The sequence below is a fragment of the Scyliorhinus canicula genome, chromosome 2 (assembly GCF_902713615.1).
Source record: "Scyliorhinus canicula chromosome 2, sScyCan1.1, whole genome shotgun sequence".
Taxonomy (NCBI): domain Eukaryota; kingdom Metazoa; phylum Chordata; class Chondrichthyes; order Carcharhiniformes; family Scyliorhinidae; genus Scyliorhinus; species Scyliorhinus canicula.
This window is the reverse complement of record NC_052147.1, coordinates 2,414,224-2,436,453: the sequence shown is the minus strand read 5'-3', so window position 1 is coordinate 2,436,453 and position 22,230 is coordinate 2,414,224. Positions and strand designations below refer to the sequence as shown.

At 47.4% G+C, this 22,230-nt stretch overlaps 1 protein-coding gene across 3 annotated transcripts in view; it reads left to right on the top strand.

The window, feature by feature from the left end:
• Positions 1–22,230, top strand: part of ttll5 (tubulin tyrosine ligase-like family, member 5) — a 509,143-nt gene that overhangs the window by 7,356 nt on the left and 479,557 nt on the right. For all 3 annotated transcript variants that reach the window (XM_038821737.1, XM_038821754.1, XM_038821747.1), the window contains exons 2-3: positions 9,452–9,658; positions 19,686–19,792. In XM_038821737.1, the coding sequence (XP_038677665.1) occupies positions 9,597–9,658; positions 19,686–19,792 (169 nt within the window). In that variant the 5' untranslated portion in view covers positions 9,452–9,596. The remainder of the gene's footprint in view (positions 1–9,451; positions 9,659–19,685; positions 19,793–22,230) is intronic.

Genomic DNA, 22,230 nt, shown 5'->3' with positions numbered 1-22,230 from the left:
CCATTGGGCCCCAGCACAGATCATTGCAGTGCTCCACTCCTCACAAGCTTCCCAACTTGAAAAAGTTCCATTTATGGCCTTGTGCTCTACCCTCCCATCTCCAAATTCCTGCCTGCACAGCCCCGTAACAGCTCTTATCAAAGTCACAAAGGACATACTGTGTAGCTGTGACAAACTATCCCTCCTCCTCCTTGGCAATCCGTACTGGATGAGCAGAAATGTCTTTTAGTTAAATATTGGGGAGACTGAAGCCGTTGGTTTCAATCCCTGCTCCAAACTCCATTCTCTAGTCACAGACTCCATCCCTCTCCCTCGCAACAGTCTGTAAATAAAGCAGCCTGTTCACAACTTTGGTGGCACATTTAACCCTGAGGTAAGTTTCCAAACACACATTCCCACCATCAGTGAGGTTGCTTATTTACTCTGAAACATTACCGGACTCCAGTCCTGTCTCCGTTTCCCTGCGAACCCCTCATTCATGCTTATGTTACCTGCAGACTCTACTATTACAATGCACTCCTGTCTTCTCTCCCATATTTTACCTGTGTAAACATGAGATCATCTAAAACTCTGCTGCTCCTTTCTTTTTTTAAAAAAATAATTTTTATTCTAGTTTTTTAATAACAATAACAAATTTTCTCCAAGCATATTAAAACAAACAAGGCATGTTTCCATGCCAAAACAAAACCAGAAAATAACTCTTTTCCCCCCCTCTTTTCTACCCCTTCGCCAGGAAATCGAGAAAAGGCTGCCACCGCCGAAAGAACCCCTGTACCGACCCCCTCAGGGCAAATTTCATCCTCTCCAACTTTTTTTTTTATAAATGATTTTATTCAGTTTTCATATTTTATATTGAACAAATTACAAATTGTTAGGAGAAAGAAAAAAAAAAACAAACACGCAAAAATTAACATACATATTTACAGGTAAGCATCTTCGTAGTAGTAACTGCGCCCCCCCCCCCCCCCCCCCCCCCCCCCCTCAACATATTTATTTAGTTTGGTTTTGGGCCTTAGCTAGCCATCGAACCCCCGTAACGAACCTGTAGCCCCCCCCCCCCCCCCCCCCCCCCCCCCCTCCCGCTACCTTCCCCCGACTATTCTTCCTCTTGTACATTGGCCACAAATAGGTCCCGGAACAGTTGCATGAATGGCTCCCACGTTCTGTGGAAGCCGTCGTCCGACCCTCGGATGGCAAATTTGATTTTCTCCATTTGGAGAGATTCCGAGAGGTCGGACAGCCAGTCCGCAGCTCTGGGCGGTGCTGCTGACCGCCAGCCAAACAGGATTCTACGGCGGGCGATCAGGGAGGCAAAGGCAAGGGCGTCCGCCCTCCTCCCCAGGAATAGATCTGGCTGTTCTGAAACCCCGAAGACCGCCACTATCGGGCATGGCTCCACCCTCACTCCCACCACTTTGGACATTACCCTCGAAGAAGGCTGTCCAGTACTCCACGAGTCTGGGGCAAGACCAGAACATGTGGGCGTGGTTGGCCGGGCCTCTTTGGCACCGTTCACATCTGTCTTCCACCTCCGGGAAGAACCTACTCATACGGGTTCTTGTTAAGTGGGCTCTATGTACCACTTTTAGTTGCGTCAGGCTGAGCCTTGCGCACGTGGAGGTGGAGTTGACCCTATGCAGTGCTTCGCTCCAGAGTCCCCACCCGATCTCCATCCCCAGGTCGTCCTCCCATTTCCTCCTTGTTGCGTCCAGTACGGTGTCGTCCCTATCTACCAGTCGGTCATACATGTCACTACAGTTCCCTTTCTCTAGGATACTTGCGTCCAGTAGGTCTTCCAGTAGTGTCTGTCGTGGCGGTTGTGGGTACGTCCTTGTCTCCTTTCGTAGGAAGTTTTTGAGCTGCAGGTACCGTAGCTCGTTCCCCCCAGCTAGCTGAAATTTCTCTGTCAGTTCGTCCAGTGTTGCGATCCTGTCGTCCGTGTATAGGTCCCTGACTGTCAGTGTCCCCCCGTCCTGCCTCCACCTTTTGAAGGTGGCGTCGGTCAGTGCTAGTTTGAACCTATGGTTGTTGCAGATGGGAGCCCTGTTCGACATTTTGGTCAGGCCAAGTTGCTGCCGCAGTTGGTTCCAGGATTGGAGGGTGGCTGTCACCACTGGGCTGCTGGAGTGTTTTTTGGGTGGGGATGGGAGTGCTGCCGTGGCGAGGGCCCGGAGGGAGGTTCCCATGCAGGAGGCCTCCTCCGCACGCACCCACTCAGCTTCTGGCTCCTGGATCCATCCCCTTACTCGCTCGGCTGTTGCTGCCCAGTGGTAGAATTGTAGATTCGGGAGGGCTAACCCTCCCCTGGTTTTTGTTTTTTGTAAGACCTTCTTTGGGATCCTAGCATTTTTACCCCCCCATACGAACGCCATGATGAGTTTGTCCAGCGCTTTGAAAAAGGCCTTGGGGATGTAGATCAGAATGGATCTAAACAGGAAGAGGAACCTGGGCAGTACGTTCATTTTGATCGTCTGAACTCTCCCCGCGAGGGAGAGCGGGAGTGTGTTCCATCTTTGCAGGTCCTTTTTAACTTCCTCCGTCAGGCTGGTGAGGTTCCATTTGTGGATCCCCTTCCAGTCATGGGCTATTTGGATCCCCAGGTAGCGGAATTTATGTCGGGCTTGTTTGAACGGCAGCCCCTTTAGTGCTGCCCCCCCCCCCCCCCCCCCCCCCCCCCCCCCCCCCCCCCCCCCCCCCCCCCCCCCTTGCGGGTGTGCTGGGAAGATCTCACTTTTGCTCATGTTGAGTTTGTAGCCCGAGAAGGCTCCAAACTCTTTCAGGAGCGCGATGATTCCGTCCATGCTGCTTTGTGGGTCCGAGATATAGAGGAGCAGATCATCCGCATAGAGTGAGACTCTGTGCTCTCTACCTCCCCTTCGGATCCCCCTCCAATTTTTTGCTGCCCTGAGCGCGATTGCTAGCGGTTCAATTGCTAGTGCGAACAGCAGCGGGGACAGTGGGCATCCTTGTCTGGTGCCCCTGTGCAGCTGGAAGTATTGGGAGTTGGTATTGTTGGTCTGTATACTCGCCATGGGAGCGTTGTACAGGAGCTTTACCCAAGCGGTGAACCCTGTTCCAAGCCCGAACCGCTCCAGTACCTCTATGAGGTATTTCCACTCGACTCTGTCGAAGGCCTTATCCCCTCCAACTTGATGAACCCAGCCATGTCGTTGCCCCAGGCCTCCGAACTCGGGGGCCGCGTATCCCTCCACTGTAACAGAATCCTGCGCCGGGCTACTAGAGACGCAAAGGCCAGAATGCCGGCCTCTCTCGCCTCCTGCACTCCCGGCTCCGAAGCTACCCCAAAGATCGCGAGCCCCCAGCCCGGCCTGACCCTAGACCCGACCACTTCCGACAAAATCGCCGCCACCCCCTTCCAAAACCCCTCCAGAGCCGGACATGCCCAGAACATATGGGTGTGGTTTTCCGGGCATCCCGAACACCTCCCACACCTGTCTTCCCCTCCGAAAAACCGGCTCATCCTTGCCCCTGTCATGTGAGCCCCATGCAGCACCTTCAGCTGAATTAGGCTGAGCCGTGCGCAAGAGGAGGAGGAATTCACCCTCTCCAGGGCGTCCGACCACGTCCCATCCTCAATCTCTTCCCCTAGCTCTTCCTCCCATTTCGCTTTGAGCTCATCTACTGAGGCCTCCTCCTCCTCCTGCATCAGCTGGTAGATAGCCGAGATCTTCCCTTCCCCGACCCACGTCCCCGAAAGCACCCTGTTCTGCACCCCCCTTGGCGGCAGCCACGGAAACTCCTCCACCTGCCTCTTAACAAAGTCCCTGACCTGCATATACCTAAAAGCGTTCCCAGGGGGGAGGTTCCACTTCCCCACCAGCTCCTCCAGAGTCGCGAACTTCCCATCCAAGAAGAGGTCCCCAAACTGCCTGATGCCTGCCCTGTGCCAACTCCCAAATCCCCCACCCGTTCTCTCTGGCGCAAAACGGTGATTGCCCCGTACCGGGGCCCAAGCTGAGGCCTTCACTTCCCCCCCTATGCCGCCTCCACTGTCCCCAGATTTTAAGGGACGCAACCACCACCGGACTCGTGGAGTACTTTGCCGGGGGGAGTGGAAGTGGGGCCGTCACCAAGGCCTCCAGACTCGTACCCGCACAGGATGCCACCTCCAGCCTCTTCCATGCGTCACCCTCCCCTTCCGTCACCCACCTGCGAATCATCGCCACGTTCGGCGCCCAATAATATCCACACAGGTTGGGCAGCGCCAGGCCCCCTACCTCCCTTCTTCGCTCCAAAAATACCCTCCTTACTCTCGTGGCCTTCCGCGCCCACACAAACCCCAGAACTGCTTCTTTCTTAACTCACACCAAGTCCCTTTCCCCAATCATCCCTCTGTTTGTTGCTCCTCGTCAAGCAACATCTTGATTTTAAAATTCACATCCTGGTTTTCAAATCCCTCCATGGCCTTGCCTCTCCCTATATCTGTAATATCGTCCAGCCCCTCAACTGTCCAGCATTTCTGCCCTCCTCTAATGTTTGTGTGATCAGCTAGAAACAGGTGCCAAGATAATGGGAGGGGTGACCAAAAGCTTGGCGAAAGAGAGAGAACATAGAACATAGAGAAATACAGCACAAAACAGGCCCTTCGGCCACGATGTTGTGCCGAACTCTTGTCCTAGTTTAATCATAGTGCCCAAAATTCTATGATAATCTAAGGGCAATTTATCATGGCCAATCCACCCAACCTGCACATCTTTGGACTGTGGGAGGAAACCGCAGCACCCGGAGGAAACCCACGCGCACACACTGGGAGGATGTGCAGACTCCACACAGTGACCCAAGCCGGAATCGAACCTGGGACCCTGGAGCTGTGAAGCAATTGTGCTATCCACAATGCTACCATGCTGCCCTTAAGAACAAATTAATCTACACTCCATTATTCTACTGTAATCCATGTACCTATCCTAATCTACACTCCATTATTCTACTGTAATCCATGTACCTATCCAATAGCCACTTGAAGGTCCCTAATGTTTCCGACTCAACTACTTCCACAGGCAGTGCATTCCATGCCCCCACTACTCTCTAGGTAAAGAACCTACCTCTGACATCCCCCCTATATCTTCCACCATTCACCTTAAATTTATGTCCCCTTGTAATGGTTTGTTCCACCCAGGGAAAAAGTCTCTAACTGTCTGCTCTATCTATTCCCCTGATCATCTTATAAACCTCTATCAAGTCGCCCCTCATCCTTCTCCGTTCTAATGAGAAAAGTCCTAGAACCCTCAACCTTTCCTTGTAAGACCTACTCTCCATTCCAGGCAACATCCTGGTAAATCTCCTTTGCACTTTTTCCAAAGCTTCCACACCCTTCCTAAAATGAGGCGACCAGAACTGCACACAGTACTCCAAATGTGGCCTTATCAAGGTTCCACGGTCGGACTTATAAAAGCCAAGGGAAATGTGAAGCTTAAATGGGTTCGGAGCCGTCAGCCCATCAGTAGCTCTGCTCACGCTATCCCGGTCATCACGTGCAGCATGGTCTGATAATTAAATTAATGCCCCTCTTCATGGTTTGCGCTGCCTGCTCTACCAGACCTTTTGAGGAAGGGTGATATGGGGCGGTCCGAATATGACTCACCCATTCATCTGCATAGACTGCAGAAATTGCTCACTTGTCGAAGGGGGTGCTGTTATCGGTGACAAACACGTGAATGAAATGAAAATTGCTTATTGTCACGAGTAGGCTTCAATGAAGTTACTGTGAAAAGCCCCTAGTTGCCACATTCCGACGCATGTTCGGGGAGGCTGTTACGGGAATTGAACCGTGCTGCTGGCCTGCTTGGTCTGCTTTCAAAGCCAACGATTTAGCCCTGTGCTAAACAGCCCTGGGATATCGTGAATGCTGAATGATTGGCATAGCTTCTCTTTCAGAGAGCTGGTGCAGACTCGATGGGCTGAATGGTCACCTCCTGCCCTGTAGGGATTCTATGAAGGTATGATGGTGGAAATAGGTAGGGAGATGCACATGAGTTCAGAGTAGGTTTTGAACATGGGTTCCTCAAGAAGTAGGAATAGGCCACACATTCATCAATCCTTCTCCACTATTCAATACGATCATGGCTGATCTTGGTTTTCAACTTCACTTCCTGCTTCTTCCCCCATATCCCCTGATTCCTTGAGACACCAAAAATCTGTCTACCCCAGACTTATCCACAACCCTCTGGATATGAAAAACTTATGTGTGACTGATTGAACACCCTGCCACCGCTTCCTATTGAGTATTGTAGGAATTTACAATTCAGCCAGTGCCTCAAACAAATGCCATTCGTCATACAGATCAATACCCCCTGTCAGGTAGTGTGATTGTAGCTTGTTTGGCTTTGCATCATTGTTAAAATAAGAATGCATGAGTGAAAGCTAAAATCAATAAATGCACCATCCATATCAAACACTGTGCAGAAGATTCACAATGATCTTTAAAAATTGCAGTGATCTTTAAGAATTTCGGAAGGCAGGTTGCCCTATTATGTATTTTCTTTTATTCACTTTTCTGTTCATTTACTTAATGATCTGTTGAGCTGCTTGCAGAAAAATACTTTTCACTGTACCTCGGTACACGTGACAGTAAAACAAATCCAAAGCAATCCTTGTTGAGAAGTAATTGATTTGCATTGATAGAGATCGGTCAACTCTGCCCCTTGTGTCTGTTACACTTCCAAAAGTGTCAAAATGGTTAGACCTGTGTGGACTGACCTGCACTGAAATAGCATCTCTAGAGTGTGCTGTCTGTTGTTGCTTTACAGTTGCACGTGGCACCTCTGGACTATGAAAGGAAGAAGTCAACCAGGCTTTCCATTCCTGTTTAGCAGTTACCCACTACTGTGAAATGCATGTGCGAGTATCTGGTGAAAAGAGCATTGACTTTGGTGTCCTCTCTGGTCGAATTAGCACTTGGTACTCTGCCATTGAAATTTTGCAGACAAACACTGGTGGTATTGTACCCCTGAAATAATTAGAATCTTTATAATCTTTATTATTGTCACAAGTAGATTTACATTAACACTGCAGTGAAGTTATTGTGAAAATCCAAAAGATGTGCAGGTTAGGTGGATAATAATAATCGCTTATTGTTACAAGTAGGCTTCAATGAAGTTACTGTGAAAAGCCCCGAGTCTCCCATTCCGGCGCCTGTTCGGGGAGGCCGGTACGGGAATTGAACCCGCGCTGCTGGTCTTGTTCTGCATTACAAGCCAGCTGTTTAGCCCAGTGTGCTAAACCAGCTCCATTCTAAGCTGTCTAAAATGGTTAGGTGGAATTACTGGGTTATGGGGATAGGGTGGAGGTGTGGGCTTAAATGGGGTGCTCTTTCCCGCTCTCAGTGCAAAGTCTATGGGCCGAATGGCCTCCTCTGCACTGTAACGTCTATGTAAATTCTATGTATGGGTATACTGAGGGAGGAGTCAGAATGTCCAATTCACCTAACAAGTACTTCTTTTGGGAGGAAACCCTCGCATCACGGGGAGAATCCAGCTTGGAATCGAACCTGGGACCCTGGCGCTGTGAAGCAACAGTGCTACCCACTTTGCTACGCACATGAACGCTTTAAGGAGGGAGGGATTAAACACAATTGTTCGCCTTCATTGTCCTTGCCAGTGATAATGGGATGAGACAATATGTTGCTTTAATGAAATATGAATCGGACAACCAATGAGTTAGCTTTTTTTCCTGATGACTCCTATGGGTCTGGATGATAGGATGGGGGAATAGGGCTGACTGAGCTGTCAAATACACTATTCGTTCCCACGCAGGGGTTACATTTTAATACTAGTGACAATGCCTTGACTTCAATTTGTTTGACACCTGTACCAGTACTGCCAAATGTACTGTTCATTCATTCCTTTTTTCAGAATTAATATAACTGGGCAGTTTAGGAAGGTATTTTGCCCAATTTGCATTTGGCTGTTGGAAGGGCTGCACAATTCGTCCACGCCTTGTTTTTTCTTCTTGGCCTAATCCTTAGAGGACTAGAATTCAAGGATAGAAGTCATGTATCAGCTATCGAAAGCCCTAATTAGACCACACCTGACACACTGTGAGCAGTGTTTTTATTTTAGTTCATGGGATGGGAGCGTTGTTGACATTGGTTACGTTTTATTAATTGCATTTCCATTGAGCAAGTGGTAGGGAGTCACCTTTTAAAACTGCTGCACTCCATCTTTGTAGGTACACCCACAGAGCACTATTTTGAAGAACGGCAGGTGAGTTATATCCGGTGTCCTGAGGCCAATACTTATCCCTCAATCAATATCTCACAAACAGATGATCTGGTCATTATATTGCTGAGATGTGGAGATGCTGGCGTTGGACTGGGGTGAGCACAGTAAGAAGTCTGACAACACCAGGTTAAAGTCCAACAGGTTTGCTTTGAATCACTAGCTTCCGGAGCACTGCTCCTTCCTCAGCAGCATTATATTGCTGCTGTGGGAGCTGTCGTGTTTCTTTACAACAGTAACAGAAGTATCTCATTGAAAGAAGTATCTCATTGAAGTACTTTGGGATGAAAGAGAAAATGCTGGAAAATCTCAGCAGGTCTGGCAGCATCTTTAGGGAGAGAAAAGAGCTAACGTTTCGAGTCCAATGACTCTTTGTCAAAGCTCAGTACTTTGGGATGTCTGGTGGTTGTGAAAGGTGCTACAGAAATGCAAATAACTTTTTTCTTGTAACAAATGAAAATTTCACTAGGGTAATCGCAGTTATTAGTTATTTTGCAGATTTAGTGATCTCGTGTATCTTTAAAATTATCCTCGCTTCATAATCCAAATTCTATAAAATCACTAATTTCTAGCCTTTCCAACCTCTTCCTTGCTGTGAGCTGTAAAGCAATCTAGTGCAGCTATTGTTGCAGAGATTTGAAGCTGAACTATAAAATTGTAATTCAAAGGAGGGTAGCGCTGGTGCTTACTAAATAAAACTCCCCTCTGCATTGTAAAATCATGACGTGGAGATGCTGACGTTGGACTGGGGTGGGCACAGTAAGAAGTCTTACAACACCAGGTTGAAGTCCAACCGGTTTATTTAGAATCACTAGCTTTCGGAGCGCAGCTCCTTCCTCAGGTGAGTGCTCACCTGATGAAAGAGCTATGGTCTAAAAAGTAGTGATTCCAAATAAACCTGTTGGACTTTAACCTGGTGTTGTAAGACTTCTTATTGTAAAATCATGGAATCATAGAATGGTTACTGTGCGGAAGGAGACCATTTTGCCCCTTTGTGTCTGTTGCCAGATATCAAAGCGAAACTCAGTTCCACTTCTGCCTTTTCCCCACAGCCCTTCAATTCTTCTTTGCAGGTTAACATTTGTAGTGGAAACCATCAATGGAACTGGTAGGAATAGGCAGGAGGAATAATTATTATAGAAGACCAGATTGGACATGCTTAAAATAACTCCTATTACCTAATATTCTGACCAGTATCTTTTTTGTTTTTCCAGTGAAGATGGTTGAATGGATTACCTGCTGATGAATGACCTGAAGTGGAGCAGGATGGAAATGTTGCATCTGCCAAGAAGGTGACACCTTCAGTAGCCCAAGGACATCACCTGAAGCGGTTTGGTCTTAAACTAAAGCCGGGTGGGAATGCCTGCCGTAAGTCATGTGCCAGAGGATTCCTCCACTGCATCTGATGAGGAGGAGCATGAGTAAGTAAGGTCCTGTTTAAGCCTCTCCATGGCCGTGCCCATCTCGGTGTAGCCTCCTTTTGCCGTACCACTTTTCCCATCTGCTCCACTCTGTTCTTCTGACTGCAGCCTCATGTACCCCTCCTATTACCTGGTGGTGATGGTGCCATCAGCCAGTGCTGTAGAATTGCACAGAGTTAGGCACTCTCTCATTTCGTGCAGCTTTAATCTCAATTTTGACGAAACCACCTGCTGTTGCTCCAGCTTTCCCATTTCTCCATCTGTTCCGGAGTGTTATTCACGACCGGGGCTATGGCAGAAGAATCAATACTGTCTGCTCTTTTAGGTTCAAACTTGGTTTATTGTGAGACATTTCCATATAAATATTAACCCACAATAAACCCTCACCACAAGGTGCTCTAGCTGTCTGTATTTATAGGATAATCAATGTCACATGTTTAACCAGCAGTTCCCTTAACAAGATAATTGACATCCACAGTGGTTAATAGTACATTGACATGGAGAACGTGCTAGTGTTTGTGTATTACACCCACAGCGGGTATACTGTGTCATGTGAGAGTACCTTTAAGAAATGGGTGTTTAAGAAATGTACCTTTAAGAAATGGGTGTTTATCAGTGATGTCAGAGTGTGGGTGGAGCTGGGCTGTCTGTCAGCTTTTTACTTTTGTTTTAGGCTGTTTGCTGCAGGGTGTGTTTTAGTTTAGTTTTCAGAGCTGGATAGCTGCAGTCACAGCCAGAAGGTGTATTAGAGTCTCTCTCTGTAATCTAAAGAATGTAAATCCATCCTGGTGATTTAAAACTAATAACTGTTCTTAGTAGTGACTTTAACCTGATATGCTTCTGCTGAAAAGTCTTTTTTAAGTCTTCTGGATGTTAAAAGGACAGCTTAAGAATTACTTAGTGTTGTAGTCTTTGGGGGGTGTATTTGAATTAATGGCTGCTAAGATGTTCACTGTTTTGAAAAAGTTAACTTGAGTTCATAGAATAAACATTGTTTTGGTTTAAAAAATACTTTTCAATTTCTGCTGTACCACACCTGTAGAGTGGGCCGTGTGCTCCCCATACCACAATATATTAAAAGTTGTGGGTCAGATGAACTCCATGATACAGATTGGGGTTCTCTAATCCCTAGCCCATAACAACTGCCTCTTTTCAATGCTGAAAAACTGAAAGAATAGAATTCTGTTACATTGCTGTTAATATATCTTGACAGAGTTGGCGTGTGAGGCATTGCCATTGTGACTCACTGTATTGATACACCATTAATGCATTAAGACAGCACTCCTACAGCTCATTTTTACGTATTGTTCATTACTGCACTTTCTTAAGAGTTATTTTTTTTTAATAAACAATTTTATTGAGGTAGTTTTTGGCTTTATAAACAGTTACAGACATCATCAGAAAGAAAGCAAAAAAGGCAAAAATGTGCAAACATCCACGTACTTTCAATACTTCCATCGTAACATATTGCACAAGCCCGCTCCCCTCCCACTGGTACTACCCGCCATATTTTCCCTCCTACTCTACCCCCCCCTCCCCCCCACCCCCCTGCTGACGCTCACTCTCCCGCAAAGAAGTCAATAAATGGTTGCCACCTCCGGGTGAACCCCTGCACAGATCCCCTCAAGGCGAACTTAATTTTTTCCATCCCCAGGAAACTCGACATGTCCGCAAGCCACCACTCAGTCTTCGGGGGCTTTGAGTCCCTCCACGCCAATAATATTCATCGCCGGGCTATCAGGGAAGCAAAGGCCAACACATCGGCCTCTTTCTCCCCCTGGACGCCCGGGTCTTCCGAAACCCCAAAAATTGCCACCCCTGGACTCATCACCACCCTTGTTTTTAGCACCTGGGACATGACGCCCGCAAATCCCTCCCAGTACCCTCTCAGCTTAGGGCATGCCCAAAACATGTGAACATGGTTCGCTGGTCCTCCCGCGCACCTAGCGCATTTGTCCTCTATCGCGAGAAATTTGCTCATCCGAGCCACCGTCATATGGGCCCGGTGAACGACCTTAAATTGAATCAGCCCGGGCTGAGCACATGTCGCGGTCGAATTTACCCTACTCAGGGCCTCTGCCCACAGCCCGTCCTCCATTTCCGCGCCTAGCTCCTCCTCCCATTTAAGTTTCAGTTCCTCTGTCTGGGACCCTTCCTCCCTAATGAGCACCTTATATATACCCGAGACTCTGCCCTCCCCTTCTTCCCTCCTAGAGACTATTCTGTCGAGGAACCCCATTGGCGGGAGGCGCGGGAAAGATGGGACCTGTCTACGAACAAAGTCCCGCAACTGTAGGTATCTAAAATCATTTCCCCTTACCAACCCAAATTTCTCCTCCAAGCTCCTCAAACACGCGAAGCTCCCTTCCAGGAACATACCACCCACCCTTCCCGCCCCTGCTCGCCGCCATACTCGGAACCCCCCATCCATACTGCCGGGGGCAAACCGATGGTTGTCGCAGATTGGCGCCCAGACAGACGCCCCCATCTCCCCCACATGCCTCCTCCACTGGCCCCATATCCGCAGGGTCGCCACCACTACCGGGCTGGTGGTGTACTTGGCCGGCGGCAGCGGTAGAGGAGCCGTGACCAGGGCTGCCAAGCTGGAGCCCCTGCACGAAGCCGCCTCCACCCGCTCCCAAATAGACCCCATACCCACCATCCACTTCCTTATCATAGCGATGTTGGCCGCCCAGTAATAATTAATCAGACTCTGCAAAGCCAGCCCTCCCTCGCTGCGGTTCCTCTCCAACATCGCCTTCTTCACCCGCGGAGATTTTCCCGCCCAGACAAAGCTCATGATCATCCTGTTAACTCTTTTGAAGAAGGACTGTGGGATAAAGATCGGGAGCACTGAAAAATAAACAAAAATCGAGGGAGGATTGTCATCTTTACAGTCTGCACCCTCCCTGCCAGCGACAGCGGGAGTGCATCCCATCTCCGAAACTCTCCCTTCATTTGCTCCACCACCCTGGCCAAATTTAACTTATGCAGCCTGCCCCAGTCTCGTGCCACCTGGATTCCCAAATACCAGAAATTTTCCTCAACCAGCCTAAACGGTAGCCCCCTCAATCTGTTCTCCTGGCCCCTTGTCTGGACCACAAACATTTCACTCTTGACCGTATTTAATTTGTATCCTGAGAACTGGCCGAACTTCCTCAGCATTCCCAGTATAGTTCCCATCCCGGCCACTGGGTCCGACACGTACAGGAGCAGGTCGTCTGCATAAAGAGAAACCCTGTGTTCAACCCCGCCCCTCACCATCCCCTTCCAACCCTCTGCGGCTCTCAGCGCAATTGCCAGCGGCTCTATGGCCAGCGCAAACAGCAGCGGGGAGAACGGGCAGCCCTGTCTGGTCCCTCGGTACAACCTAAAGTACTACGACACTTCTCTGTTGGTCCTGACGCTGGCCCTCGGGGCCTGATATAATAATTTGATCCAATCCCTCCCCGAACCCAAACCGTCCGAGCACCTCCCATAGATAGTCCCACTCCACCCGGTCAAAGGCCTTCTCGGCGTCCATTGCCACCACTACCTCCACCTCTCTACCCGCCGGGGGCATCATTATCACATTGAGCAATCTCCTCAGATTGGCCGCCAGCTGCCTACCTTTCACGAACCCCGTTTGATCCTCCCCAATCACCTCCGGTACGCAGTCCTCCATTCTACCCGCCAGTACCTTTGCCAGGAGCTTAGCGTCAACATTAATCAGGGAGATTGGCCTGTAGGACCCGCACGCCTCCGGGTCTTTACCCCGCTTCAAAATCAGAGATATGGTGGCTTGTGACATTGTCGGCGGCAGGGACCCTCTGTCCCTTGCCTCATTGAAAACCCTCGCCAAGACCGGGCCCACCAGCTCAGAGAACTTCCTATAAAACTCTACTGGGTATCCATCCGGCCCCGGGGACTTCCCCGACTGCATGGCCTTTAGGCCCCCCAATACCTCCTCTACTCTAATCGGGGCGCCCAGCTCTTCCACTCGCCCCCCCCCCCCCCAACTGTTGGGAATGTTAACCCGTCCAGAAACCTTTTCATCTCCTCCGGTTCTTCCGGCGGCTCCGAAGTATACAGCTTACGATAGAAGTCCCGGAATACCCTATTCAATTCTGCCGGGTCCTCCACTTTGTGCCCCCCCTCGTCCCTCACTCTACCTATTTCCCTGGCCGCCTCCCTCCTCCTGAGTTGCTGCGCTAACAGTCTGCTAGCCTTTTCCCCATGCTCGTACACCACTCCCCTCGCCTTCCTAAGCTGTTCCACGGCCCTGCTCGTGGATAGTGCCCCCAGTTCAGCCTGTAGTCTCTGCCTCTCCCTGAGTAAAACTTCCCCCGGGGACTCCGCGTGCTCTTCATCTATCCGACCCATTTCCCTGACCAATCTATCCATCTCTGCCCGGTCTGCCTTGGCTCCGTGGGCCCCAATTGAAATCAGCTCCCCCCGCACTACTGCCTTTAGCGCCTCTCACAAGGTCGCCGCTGAGACCTCCCCCGTGTCATTCACCTGCAGGTAATTTTTTATACATTTCCGAAGCCTCTCACAGATCCCCTCCTCCGACAGCAGTCCCACGTCTAGCCTCCATTGCGGGTGTTGGTAGCTCGCTCCCCCGATCTGCAGGTCTCCCCAGTGCGGGACATGGTCTGAGATAGTAATTGCCGAGTATTCCGTGTTCTTTACCTCCCCTATACAATCCCTGCTTAGTACGAAGAAATCTATCCTAGAATATACTTTATGGACGTGCGAGTAAAACGAGTAGCCCCTTCCTGTCTGCTGTCTATCTTTAAGATATTCTTAAGAGGCTGACTTCCAAAGAGATGGTGTTGTTAGGTTTTGGTTTCAGTAGGTTAAAATAGTGTGAAATTTCTATGCAATGTCCGTTTTAACTGTGAAAAATAACCATCAGGCTCTGACATACCAGTATAAATGCATAGAGCATAAGAGAAGCAAGCCTGCTATTTTACCCCACGGTCAATATGGCTACCAATGACATAAGATGAAAAAGGGTCGAGGGTAGTAGTCAGAAGGGAGACAGTTCCGGTGGTGGAGAGGGGGAGAGGGGGAGAGAGATGGAGATGTGTGTACTGGTCAGCGGTTTACTGGAAGGGGGGGTACTTGTGAATATATCTGCGCCTGACTGGGACGACACAAACTTTATCAAAAATACCATGACAGCAGTCCCAAGTCCACAAAGTAGAAAAGTACATTCCCACATTGACATCTTCATAGGTACTTCCATGTGTGGTGGGAGTGGACTACTCTGCAGTAGTAATCTCTGACCACGCTCCACACTACATGGATGTGAGGTTACAGACGGGCCTGACCCAGGTATAGTAGGCATAATAGGATTTTTTAGAAATTTAGAGTACCCAATTCATTTTTTTTCCAAGTAAGGGCCAATTTAGCGTGGCCAATCCACCTAACCTGCACATCTTTTGGGTTGTGGGGGCGAAACCCACGCAAACACGAGGAGAATATATGTAGGTATAGTACAGGTATAGTTGGATAAGGCCAGTTACCATGTGGCTGGGAAAGTGGTACAGGAGGGAGGGCTTTTAGATTTCTAGGACATTGAGAACAGTTCAGAAGAAGCAGGAAACTGCCCCAGAAGTGGTGGAAGCGGATTCTACTGTCACCTTTAAATGGGAATTGGTGAAGTACTTGGAAAGGTTTGCAGAACTATAGGGAAAGAGAGGGACATAGTATTAATTGGAAACCTTTCTAAAGCCCTTTATGGCTCATTCAATAATTATGGGATGATTTTTAAAATGTGCTTGTATTCAATGTCTCTTGTCGAGTTTTGTCGGTGTTCTGTATAACATCAACCTTCTTTCCTGTCTTCTCTAGACTGTGAAAAAGGCAGTACAGTATTCAGGTTTAATCTAAAGCGTAGCAGTGCAGAGTCAGCAGTAAGAGCCCGAGGTACAACAGCTGGCTTGACTGAGTGCCTTTAATATAACTGGATTTGTGTTTGTGTCACTCAGCTCTGACCTCTTTGCAGCTTTGTGGCTGAAATGTCTTTTTTAGAGTGTTAGAAAGAACATGTTGTATTGTGCAATCACCTACGGGAGAGAATGGATCTTTCCTACTGTGATCAGGTTATACTCCTAAGTATAAAAGATTGCTTTATTTCACATGTCTGTGCTCTCCCCTGGTGTTTGTCCGGTGAAGCACTAAGCCACACACTCCAGAAGATATGGACGTTTATTTCTAGTTTGTGCTTAGCTGATTTCAGCCAGGGGAGCCGTACAGGTGGCCTCTGCTCCGGGGCTAGCGAAGGAAGTAATCATATGGGGCTCCTACTCTAGATCGCTACAAAGGGATGCATGTCATCTACTGAGATGTCGGGGTAATTGATGGGGAAGGGGGCAAGGGTGCACTGGAATGGCTGGATATGCGTGAGAGTGAATGTGTTTGGAGTAGATGGTTTGCATCTCTTGTTGCTAAAGCAAGTGGAAGTGGAGATAGCGGAAGGGCTTGTCATCATCGTCCTAAATATGGAGGATTGGAGGGGACAAGTATGACATCCTTATTCATAAAGGGTGTAAGGATATTTCTAGTAACAATAGGCTAGTAGGTAAGGTTTCAGGGGGTGGCATGCGGCGCAGTGGTTAGCACTGGGACTGCGGCACTGAGGACCAGGGTTCGAATTGTTGCTCTGTTTATTTGCTATAAATATAGCAGTCAATATAGTCGCCTTTCTTAATCCTAATTATGTGTATACTTCAGAGTCGCTAGGTATCTCTCAATCCCGCCACAAGGTTCAACCCAAATACCGACCAAAGAGCCAATACACCAGTTAGTTAGTTCAAAGTCAATACTATTTATTTACACACAGTAAGATCTACTCATGCACGATAATACTACAAACTAACCTATCTCTATCACTAACGCTTCTACTTAACTTCGGGTGCCCACTCAGTCAGAGGAACAATGGCCATTGTTCGGATCCGAGGCTGTTGGGTTTGAAGAGATAACAGGAGAACAGCTAAGGTCGTCCATCTGGTAGTGAGCGTTGACCTTGAACTTACTGCTTCTGGTGATGCTGGTGGAAGGGTGTCTCTGCTTGAGAGCCAAATCCAAGAGACTGAATCTTTGTCGGGGGTTCCTTCTTATAGTTGGAGGGCCTTCGCACGCTTTTAGGCGGGCCTTAAACCTGGCCCCAATTAATTGGGCACCTTCTTGATCATTGCCATGGATCTAAACCAATAAAGGGGTGGGTGCGATGATGGCTGGGCGTGTCCTAGGTGGCCTTTGGCCTTGCTTTGTTTGTGTTTTTTCGGTTGGGGTACTGGCGCCGGGATGTCTGCGACAGTATCAACTATCTGAGTGTTCGTCCTTTGTTCCTCGGAGATGGGCCATCAATATGCTAATCGACCCAGAGTTTCCATTCCAGTCTGATGACTGCTTCCCAAATATATATTCAGGCTCTGTGCCTGCTTGTTGTTTAGTATTGTCCATATTTCCCTAGAGTCGGGCAGCACGGTGGCCTAGTGGTTAGCACAACTGCCTCACGGCGCCGAGGTCCCAGGTTCGATCCCGGCTCTGGGTCACTGTCACATTTTGCACATTCTCCCCGTGTCTGCGTGGGTTTCGCCCCCACAACCCAAAAATGTGCAGAGTAGGTGGATTGGCCATGCTAAATTGCCCCTTAATTGGAAAAAATAATTGGCTAATCTAAATTTAAAAAAAAAAAAAAAAAATTTCCCTAGAGTCTCTGTGAGCGTCTATTTTGTATTCTGAAAGTGACCATCCCAGACGGCTACAGAATCCCGGCCCTGGGTCACTGTCCGTGTGGAGTTTGCACATTCTCCCCATGTCTGCGTGGGCTTCACCCCCACAACCCGTAGATGTGCAAGGTAGGTGGATTGGCCACGCTAAATTACCCCTTAATTGGGGAAAAAATAATAATTAGGTACTTTTAAAGGTTTCAGAAACTACAATCGGTGAGAGGACATGGAGGCACATAGAGAAGTGTGAGGTGATGCAGAGGGATAGGAAGAATCGAGATAGATTTAATAGCAAAGTTATAAAAGATGTGCAGGAACACAGGGACCTGGAAGTGCATAGATCTTTGAAGGTGGGAGGACATATTGAGAGAATAATTATCAAAGCATGTGGGATTTTGGACTTTTTAAATAGCGGCATTGAGTACAGAAGCAGGAAAGATATTCTGAACATTTGTAAAGCTTTGGTTAGGTTACAACAAGAATACTGTAGCCCGTTCTGGTCACCATACATCAGGAAGAGAATGTTGATCCTTGAGAAATTGCACAGAAGACGTACCAGAATAGTTATGAGGGATTTTAGCTATGAGGGTTAGGTTGAAGAAACTGTGTTTGTTCTCCTTTGAACAAAGGAGATTGAAGGGCGATCTGATGAGAGGTGTACAAGATTGACAGATTTGGATTAAGGTAGACGAGGAAAAGGTATTTCAATTAGCTGGTGGTACGATGACTAGGGAGACAAATTTAGGTTTAGGGCAAGAAATATAGGGGTGTGTGAAGAAGAATTATTTTAACGCAGGGAATGACAGTGATCTGGACCCCACTGCCTATGAAGGTGGTGGAAATGGAGACTGAGTAATTTCAGAAGGAAATTAGTTGGGTGTTTAAGGGAAATGAAATTGCAAGGCTGTGGGGGTAGAGCAACACTGCAGAGAGCGGCATGGACTTGATGGGCTGAATAAACTCCTTCTGTGCCATTATGATTTGATGATTCTAGATTTGAGTCTCTCATTGCAAAAGGAAGTATTTTGATTTGCCTTTGATGAATTCACATTTTCCCAGATTTAACTCTTCTGTTGCACAAGTTTGAAAAGATGACATTCAGAAAGAGTAATGTTGTTGGAACATGGTGTGGCCATCTAAATTGGCCGCCCACAAAGAATAATGGGAATTGTAGTCAGATTGGGACACTGACGATACACAGCTTGTATGTATTGTGCAAAGGAAACCAACCTGTACAGAAACTGGCACCTGCTAAAGGCCAATCACCAATCTCCCCAGGTCAATTAGACTCAGATTGAAACATAGCAACAGTAACCCTATTCACCTTATTTGGAAGTGCATATGTGCCTTGGACAATAACAACCAGGACCCGCCCAGCTATCAAGGTACCCGCTCCTAATTGGCCAGAAACGATTAGGGTGATCAAAACCCTATCGATCCGTTAGATCCCGAGTTGGGACCGCGCGAAAGATCGGAGGATAAGAGGAACTGCACGACCAACATTCTGTCTCTTTTGGGACTGGCCTTTACCCCACCAACTGTAGCATATCGACCAGCCAAATTCAAGGACCCGCGATCGCTACCAGAAGGATGCGCCTCAGCCCAGACGCACCTGACAACTTCCAGCGACCATACGTGGGGAACCAGATAAAGGCCTTATCTAATCTGTGTAGAACCGGTCACTTGAAAGTTAATTAAAGGTCATTCAAGCTGTTAGGTATAGTTTAATGTGTAGTGGTGTGTAGATTATTAAGTATGGAACCAAGCCTATGTCTAATAATAAACAATAATTGAACTAATGTACTTGTTGTGTGGTCATTTGTCCAATACACAGAACGTACTCGTGTCCTGTGATTATTAATAAAGATAAGAGGTCCGACAATGGAATAATTTTCTCACAGGAAGGAGCTGAAGTAGAGACTGTTATACCCTTTAAGGCGAGAGGAGATAAAACACTTGTAACAGAGAAATGTGGTTGTGCAGTTAGTTTTAATATAGCCCTCGTTATGAACTGTACAGATTCAAAAGGCCATTTAGCTATAAGCCCTCTGGAACTGTGGAAGAGCATAAAAGGGTACAGGGGAATGAAATTAGAATGAACAGTTCCAGGTGACGAGGTAATGTAATCTGTGTTTGTTCTGAGAAGGTTTTTTATTATGGAGAGAGTTCCCACAGGGGGAAAGATCCTTTCAACATCCACCCTGTCCAGTTCCCTCGGGATCTTGTATGTTTCACTAACCTCAGCTCTCAATCTTCTGAACCCTAAACCGACCCAACCCAGTTTTAAAATTAGTTTTATTTTGCAGGGACCACCCATGCATTCGGTGGGGAGGCGGCAATCGGATGATACCTACCTTAGTTTTCTATGCAGATGGCATTGTAACGAAGGATGGCACTTTACGCTTAATTGGAGGTATGTCTAATTACCGTCAGGACTGATTAACCATGGGTGGCACGGTGGCGCAGTGTGTTAGCCCTGATGCCTCACGGCGCCGAGGACCCAGGTTCGATACCGGCTCTGGGTTACTGGCCGTGTGCCGTTTGCACATTGTCCCCGTGTTTGCGTGGATTTCGCCCCCACAACCCAAAAGATGTGCAGGCTAGATAGATTGGCCACCACGCTAAATTGCCCCTTAATTGGAACAAAATGAATTGGGTACTCTAAATTTTGTAAAAAAGGACTGATTAACCATTCATCTGTCTGATCGAGGTGGAATCAAAACCCGAGAGAGGTAAAGCAAAGTTGTCTTTCCCTGTAGCTAGTAGAAGGGTTCTCCAGAGTGAGGAGAGCAAACCGGAGAGTGAAGACTCAACATTTTCCACCTGTGTTTATCAACAGCACGCGTGTGTGTGTGGAATCCTCTTTATCATCCGTTTCATCAAACAAACAGTGAACAGAAGCATTAACAGCACTTGATATATTGTGAATATTACCAGCTTTAATCAAGATTCTTGATTGATTGTTTAACTTTCATGTGGTACAGTGTAGATGTCGTAAAATCATTAACATTTCTGAATTTAGTCCTGCTCCACGATCAAAAGCTGATGTCTTGACAGCAAGGTCTTCTGTGTCAGGCATTCAAAAAAACATTTCACTTTGACATTTTCCTCTCTGACTTTTAAAGCCTCCTTAACAGCCAATCTCTTTGACCATGGCTTCGGGGCGCCCTCTCTTCCCTTTTACCCTTCCATGTCACCTGTTTTTTGTTCTCTCCTTCCTGCTATATAGGATTCTGAGTCCTGAAGGTCACAAGAACCCACATACCGGGGATAGCCATTCGATTCATCCTGTCCATTCTCTCCAACCTCTATGGGATTACACTATCCTGATCTTTTTTTTTTAATAAACAATTTTATTGAGGTAGTTTTTGGCTTTGTAAACAGTTACAGACATCAACAGAAAGAAAGCAAAAATGTGCAAACATCCATGTACTTTCAATACTTCAATCGTAACATACTGCACAAGCCCGCTCCTCTCCCACCGGTACTACCTGCCATTTTATCCCTCCTACTCTACTCTACCCCCCACAACAACACACTATCCTGATCTCTAAGCAAGTTCCAAAATGCACAAACAAGTTCATTTGAAATGGGAAAAACTTTCAAAATGGAAAAGCAATCTGTTTTGAACTGGTCAACAGTGCTGTTGAAATAACATATTGAGGAATTGCCTTACGAACATGCGAACATACGTACAACGGACATAGGCATTTGAAGCAGGAGAAGGTTATTTGTCCTCTTGAGTCTGCTCTACCATTCAGTAAGATCATGTTGTGGCAGGGACGCCATTATCCTGCTTACTCCTGATACCCTTTTGAGTCCCTTGTCAGTCAGGAATCTATCTACCTCTGCCTCAAAAATATTCAATAATCCTGCCTTTACGACGCTCTGGGGAAGTGAGAGAGTTTCAAAGACTCACGACATTCGGAGAAACAATTTCTCCTCATCTCCGTCTTAAATGGGGGACCCCTTATTTTGAAATGTGCCCTCTTGTTTCAGTCTCTCCCACAAGGGGAAACATCCTTCCAGCATCCACTGTGTCCAGTTCCCTCGGGGTCTTGTATGAGTCACTAACATCACCTCCCAATCTTCTAAACTCTAAACTGGCCCAACCCATCCAACCCTCCCTCACAAAATAATCCCCTCATCCCAGGGACCAGATGGATGAACCTCTGCTGCTTCTATCGCAATAATGTCCTTTCTTAAGTAAGGAGATCAAAACGTATACACAGTATCCCCGATGTGGTCTCACCAATGCCCTGTACAACTGTAGCAAAACATCACAACTTCTATATTCCACTCCCCATGAAATAATCAACAACATATACTTTTGCCTTCCTAATCACTTGGTGCAAAATAATAACTTTTTGGGAATTGTGATTCATGATTCAGTTTGGGCGAGACAATAAGTGCTGGCCTCACCAGTGAAGCCCACATCCCTGAAATGAATAAGAAAAACGGACCAAGGGATCCAGATCTCTCTTTACCTAGAGTTCTGCAATCTCTCTCTCTCTCTCTATTTAAATGATGTGCTGCTTTTCTATTCTTCCCGGCCAAAGTGAACAAGTTTACATGTTCCCACATTGTATTCCATCTGCCCACTCAATTAACCAATCAATATCTGTTTCCAGATCTTTCATGTCCTTTTGACAAGTTACTTTCTGTGTGTCAACAGCAAATTTATCAATGATGCATCCAGTCCCTTCAAGTAAATCATTGATATCGGGCGTCTTTCTCCCAACCAAAGTGTCATTTTGGATGGGTTTGGCAGTGTAATTCCCTCCAGGTGTTTGAGAATGATCCAGACCGGAATTCACCCACACTTGGTCATTTTATTTTAGTTTGGGAAGT